Source organism: Cottoperca gobio, chromosome 6 (genome assembly GCF_900634415.1).
Source record: "Cottoperca gobio chromosome 6, fCotGob3.1, whole genome shotgun sequence".
NCBI classification, from domain to species: domain Eukaryota; kingdom Metazoa; phylum Chordata; class Actinopteri; order Perciformes; family Bovichtidae; genus Cottoperca; species Cottoperca gobio.
Genome location: NC_041360.1, coordinates 4671035 through 4677675, shown reverse-complemented (window position 1 = coordinate 4677675; position 6641 = coordinate 4671035). Strand labels below are relative to the sequence as shown.

The window sequence follows — 6641 nt, the reverse complement described above, 5'->3', positions numbered from 1 at the left end:
GCACAAAACATAGTGCGAGGTGGTTGCTATGCAACAACACTAACAGCTAGCGAACATATTTGGTCTACCTGCTCTTCACGTAGCTCTGCATGTCGTCTTTTAGGGGCTTTCTTCTCTGGAGATAGGCACTGATCGATCCACTCCTCCAGAGTAAAGCTTTGTAAGTTTGTTTCTTAACGGACGTAATTTAACAGCTGTAACTGTTGTAGCTTTTTCTCAGACGCGGAGGGATACTGACTTGTTGTGAAAAGTAACTACAACTCTACCTGTGATATACGCTCATTATACCACGGCTAAGAACCAATCAGATTGCTTGATTTGACATGTCCGTTTTATATTCAAATATATTCTATTGCAATCCATTCCAACGAGCATTGGAAAAGGGTTGGCAACACATTTTGTTTTTCCACGACTTTGTGCCAGGGAGATGGCACCCGGAGGCAGACAGAATTGTACAGTGTAAGAGAGGCTTGTAGGGAACCACCGTAAACACAGATGGTGTCATTATTCTATTACATTGTGCAATCAACATTTACTTCATAATAATAGGTTAAAGCTGGTCTATTGCCTCTTTAAATACAGTTTGCACTCTTTTTTATAAAGTAACCAAAATCCAGATTGAGTGCTTATCTAGCAACCATAGATTTAAATCTTTTGAAATGTCATTGGGGTTTGAAAACATTTTCGTTTCTGCTTGGCATACCCTGACTTCTTCTCTCACATCTGCCCGAGTAGGGAAGTTGTTGTCACACATAACTAGGTAGTGGGACGATGGTGATTTAAAATGGTGTGTGTGACTGTGTGTGTGTGACCACAAATGCAGAACTGACACTGATATATCGTCACCTTCCTAAACTAATGGCCTATGTCACATTTTAAAAATGTTCAGGAAACAGAAAAAACTGAACCAAATATAGACTATATGATATTTATTAATCATTTCACACAAAGGTTTGATAACGCCTTCAAAATGACGATATTGAAGGTGTGCTAATACCTCACTACTGAGGTCGCCCTCTGACCAAATATAGCAGTACCCTTCCTTTTGATTTCAAGTCGAAGAGGGTAAAGTTATGGACCTGCAGTTTGTAATACAAGCAGCTGGCTTGGGGTTTTGGACACAGCAGCACGGCTTCATAATTAAACTAACTTGTGAAAGTAACACACTAAATAACTACACAACATTTATAGCCTAGCCTATATTACAGTAAACATTATCACTTACCAATAGGGGGCGAGCCCTGAACCATGGAAATAACTTCATTTATCTGGTGGTTTTTCTTTCTTCTTGAAGCAGCTGCCATCTTGTAAAGCTTGTAAAATGTCCTAAGTCACAGACAATATGACTTAGGACATTTTTGTATTGCCTGAGTCACACTCTTGACATAGGCCCTCATACTACCGGGGCATTTTCTTTTCAGTAAGGATCTAGGCAGTTTTACCAGAGGTGGCCAGCATCATGAGATGATTTAGGCAACAAAAAAAATTCCTCAAAATATGACTTAGGCCATTAGTTTAATTGTCCTTGTGACAATGTGTGTTTGTGCGTGTGCAGGCTGATCTACAACAGGACCACACACAGCACCTCGTCCCCACCGGGTGTGGACATCCGTGTCCCAGGGTTCGGAAAGACCTACTCAGTGGAGTATCTGGACCCCAGCAAACGCAGTGTGGGTGAGTTAAATGAGAACGGGGCAAAATGTCCTCGCTCTCAAAGTCAGAATGGATCCTCACAAAGATAGAGGAACAGGAATCATATGTAACTGCGTATGATGAGACTGAAATGTATGATGCTTTTCCTTCTTCTTGTTTGTGTGTGTGTGTCTCCTAGGCATGTATTTCTTTACTATAGTTCAGGCAATGGTAGAGTGGGGCTACACCAGAGATGTTGATGTCAGAGGAGCTCCCTATGATTGGAGGAAAGCCCCCAGTAAGTAACTTCCATCCCTCCTAACCATGAATGATAAGCCCTCACCTGTAAAACCCATCTTTTCCTTTGATTAGATGATGTCACTACAACATTCATAAAGCGTATATATTTGGAGAACATCAAGTGGAACCTTTACAACATGTGACACTCAGAAAAAGATGCAATGCATTTCTGTGTTTTAATAGCGCATTTAAAGAACCTCTCAACTTTTTGACATGTACATATGGTGTTTTTTAATATGCTAAAGACATATCACGAGAGAACATAACATAAACAAATAAAAGATGCTACCTACCATTCTGATATGTCTGCTAGTCGGCTGAATCTCTCCCATGTTTCCTCTAACGGAGAAACAGTCGCGGAGCTCGCCATCTTGACGCTCACTTAACCTAGCGGGAGAAGCCGTGGGCCGCATCCAGGATTTCTTAATGGCGGATAAAGAGTAGATGTGCTTTTAGCCCCTTTCAGAGTTTTTTTATTTTTACTTTTTATGTGGGGAAACCATGTTAATCAAATAATAATCATAGTATCATCATTTTACTAACTTTAAAATGTTCTGGAGGAAGACTTTAAGGAATTTACAGAATCATTTAGCAGGCATGTTAAATGGTGTGCAGCCCTAAAAACACTTGCATCAGTGTTGATGACTATATTCAAGTCTTTCAAGTATTCAGTCATTAAGTCTTGGATGCGCTCCAACCTAATAATGGAACACTACAGGGAGTTCCCTGCAGTGCCCGTGGGGGACCTTTGGTTACTCATTTTCTCTCTGTTGCTTTTGTCCTCTTATTAGATGAGAATAAAGAGTATTTCCTGGCGCTGCAGCAGATGATTGAAGAGATGGCGGAGACGGCTGGTGGGCCCGTGGTGCTCATCGCTCACAGTATGGGCAACCTGTACACCTTGTACTTCCTCAACCAGCAGCCACAGGCCTGGAAAGACCGATACATCAAAACTTTCATCTCTCTGGGACCACCGTGGGCTGGGGTGGCCAAGACCCTCCGTGTGCTCACCTCTGGTAAGAGATGGAAGCGCTGCTATGGACCGTTTTAGTGTGTTTATGTAGAGGGTCCAATCTAATGCATTATGTTTTGTACGAGACGAGAACAATTCTCTCCCTAACTTCACAGGAATAGTCCAGAATAAAAAGAGAGCATAATAAGCACTCTAATATTACAACAAGATTAGAAACAAAAATAACCAAACTTGATTATATTACAAGATGTAACTGTCATGTAGCTAACTGAACCAACTGATAATAACCCTATCACACAAGCCCCTTTAAGATCCAAGAGTTCTGAAACAGTAAGACATAATACAGAATATGGCCGACACATCTGATCTAACACTTGATCTGGGGCTTAAACAGAAGACTAATGTTCATCCTCTCATTAATTGTCTAGTTGGAGGTGGCTTTGTATGAGGTACTTATCCATACTCCGTGTATTCACTGTAATAACCTACAGTGCGGTTAGCACAGCCCCAGTTTTGAGAAACCGACAGGAGTTACGACGCGGAAGTAAAGCAACACTTACTTTAACCACTGTAGAGAAGGGCCCACCTAAACAAATACACACCCGTTTAAGTGTCCACTACATTTAGTATGTTTTCAACACTTGTCGGAAAGAGCTGTGTGATTTCAAGGTAAAGCGGTGAAAATATTCTAAATATGGCGTACACTTCATGACATTAGTGGCTCGCCGACCGCCATCCACTGAAGGTAATACACTGACTTTGGATAAGTACCTCATACAACCTCACTTCAAACAATCCCTCAAACATTCAATCATCTTTTGTATCCATCAAAGTAGGAAGTAACTCAGGAACTCAGATGGCATGATGATGGAGAAGTAAGTCTGGGAGTTTTGCACTGAGCTGAAGCCCACCTAAAGTAGGCCTAGCTACACCACTGACCCTACCTATAAACCTGACACGCTCAGCATTAAACATTCCTGTGCAATACTAACACTGTATATGTTTGTCATGTGTGACCTGACTAGCTTTTCTTTCTCACTATAAAGCCACACAATGAAACTCTCCTTGCTGGTTTTGGGGTGTGGCTGTAAATCCTTCTCTCGGTTTCAGTTCTGTCACTGGTTCCTTTTCTCTGCCTACAGGTGACAATAACCGCATCCCAGTGATCAGCCCGTTGAAGATTCGCTCCCAACAGCGTTCTGCTGTCACCACCTCCTGGCTGCTCCCCTATGCCCACTCCTGGCCCAAAGATCAGGTGTGTGTGTGTGTGTGTGTGTGTGTGTGTGTGTGTGTGTGTGTGTGTGTGTGTGTGTGTGTGAGACATCTCTTTCTCTCTCCTTCCTTTTGTCCACCTCTCTTGGCTTTCTGAGTGTTTAGTGGAAATTAAAAAATCATATATTTTTTAATTCTTTTACCATATGAATTAGTAGTGACAACCCAGAGAGCTTTATAACTGTGTAGCTCCCCTAAGCTCTATGAAGCGTTTGTGTCTTTTAGCTAACTTAATTCTCATCAACCTTGTTAGTAGCTGCAGTACACAGCTTTTTGTCAGTAGAAAAGCTCTGATAAATCCACCCAACAGCAAAGTTAAGCCGGTGAATATAGTAAAGCATTTAGCAGCTAAATAGCTATTAGATATTTCCCTCAGAAGGTGATGGAGACAAGAGAGTGAGTATTGTAGTCAAGGAGATACAAACATGACTATCAAACAACTGAAAACTATTGTTTCTCCATCCATCACCAGGTGTTGGTGCAGACGCCCACCACCAACTACACTGTGCTGGACTACAAGCGGCTCTACTCGGACATCGGTTTTGAGGACGGCTGGCTGATGCGGCAGGACACGGAGTCGCTGGTGTCTGACCTCACGCCTCCCGGCGTGGCCGTGCACTGCTTGTACGGCAGCGGCATCTCCACGCAGGAGGGCTTCCAGTACTGCGACAAGTTCCCCGACGTGGAGCCCACGGCGGTGCCCGGCGACGGGGACGGGACGGTGAACCTACAGAGCGCCAAGCAGTGTGGGCGGTGGGTGGGGAAGCAAAAACAGCCTGTGACGTTAAAGGAGCTCCGAGGGAACGAACATGTGAACATGCTGTTGAACTCCACGACTGTGGCTTACATCAAGACCGTGCTGTTCTCACCGTGATGCTGGCCGAGGCTGATGGCCGCACACACACACACACACACACACACACACACACACACACATCTTGTCACTTTGCTTTGGTTAACATGTTGGAATCTTGTAGAAAAATTGCAGAAATTAACTTTTAACATTTTATAGCTTTAATTATACAACTTATGTTAACGTCAGGTTGGGTAAGGCTAAAAATAAAGACTTTTTTTTTTAACTAGTCTCAGCTTTTAAAGAGCCTGTCCCCACACCAACCAGGGATATACTGAGTGTGCCACTTCCCTCTGTTATTAATCAAAGTCAGAGGGTTTTATTGTTGCGAAAGAGATTTCTGAACTCCTCTGACTCTAATGTTGTTAGGCTTGATGGTAAAGCACATACTGTTTTTGTATCTTTCTCAGTGCAACAGGTAACGTTTCAGTGCTTGTAGTAGACTTTGTGCTTATGAGTCGTGTGCAGAAGGACTGGAGCCATGTCTTGGATATGGAAGTTTAAGTCACGTTGAAGCCACTCAAAGGTCAAACACGATGATTAAACAGTTTTAGACAAAAATAAATCTTAACTCAAAGTCCACTTAGTGGCTTAATCAAGACTCGGCTCCTTCCAGAGTTTGCTCTATTCTTTGAGGAATGCATGTTATTTGTTTAAGATTATATTTGGAGCTTTTGCCTTTTTTTTATAAGATAATGTAGCCAAAGATAGAGGAAATGGGGGAGAGAGACTCGACCTTTGTACATGAGGCGCCCCAATGATGGAATTTCTAAGTTTATTCAAATTAAATTCATTTCAAATTCTGATCCTGATTTCTTTCTTATTGGCGGTACCAGGTAGAGCCCGGCTTTTTATTGGAATCAGTATCTTAGTATTTGTGCATAATTTAAGTGCTAGTTATATTACCTGCTATGACATTACCCTCTTTCTCTTCACTTTCCATGTTCTGTACATGTTGTGCCCTGGTTTGGTTTGAACCAGAATTCTCCACATGATGGATTTACACAGGTACGGATGAGGGGACTTTTATTGTTTTATGGTATAAATAGGATCTTTGCTTTACTGTTTTGACACCAAATGTGAAGAGTTGTGTCCTTGCGCACATGCAGTCAGTCTCTGACCTGAGTACTGTGCCATCCAGCCCTCTGTGGGCCAGACCAATGATATACTCTTGAGTATCATATCTGCTGAGAACTATCAAATGTGTATCAGAAACTTGTGTTGCCTTCTATATAGTAAAATATTTCAAATATTACATTCAGCCTCTGACTCGTCTTTGTGCAATAAATCCCTCCGGTAAACTTTTCACTGTTAACACATTTTATTTTTGTGCCCGAAGACGGTAGAGTCAGAAGTGTCATTTTAACTTTAAGTGAGTTCCTACCCTCACCTATGGTCATGACCGAAAGAACGAGATCACGGGTACAAGCGGCCAAAATGGGTTTTCTCAGACGGGTGGCTGGCGTCTCCCTTAGAGCCGCTGCTCCTTTACGTTGAAAGGAGCCAGTTGAGCTGGTTCGGGCATCTAGTAAGGATGCCACCTGGGCGCCTCCCTAGGGAGGTGTTCCAGGCACGTCCAGCTGGGAGGAGACCCCGGGGGAAGACCCAGGA

At 42.7% G+C, this 6641-nt stretch overlaps 1 protein-coding gene across 1 annotated transcript in view; it reads left to right on the top strand.

The window, feature by feature from the left end:
• The window catches only part of pla2g15 (phospholipase A2, group XV), a 10700-nt gene extending 4415 nt beyond the window's left edge, over positions 1 to 6285 (top strand). Inside the window, exons 3-7 of the mRNA XM_029434848.1 lie at positions 1556 to 1674; positions 1832 to 1930; positions 2724 to 2948; positions 4048 to 4160; positions 4650 to 6285. Of these exons, the coding sequence (XP_029290708.1) occupies positions 1556 to 1674; positions 1832 to 1930; positions 2724 to 2948; positions 4048 to 4160; positions 4650 to 5051 (958 nt within the window). The 3' untranslated portion in view covers positions 5052 to 6285. The remainder of the gene's footprint in view (positions 1 to 1555; positions 1675 to 1831; positions 1931 to 2723; positions 2949 to 4047; positions 4161 to 4649) is intronic.
• The last annotated feature ends 356 nt before the right edge of the window (positions 6286 to 6641 follow it).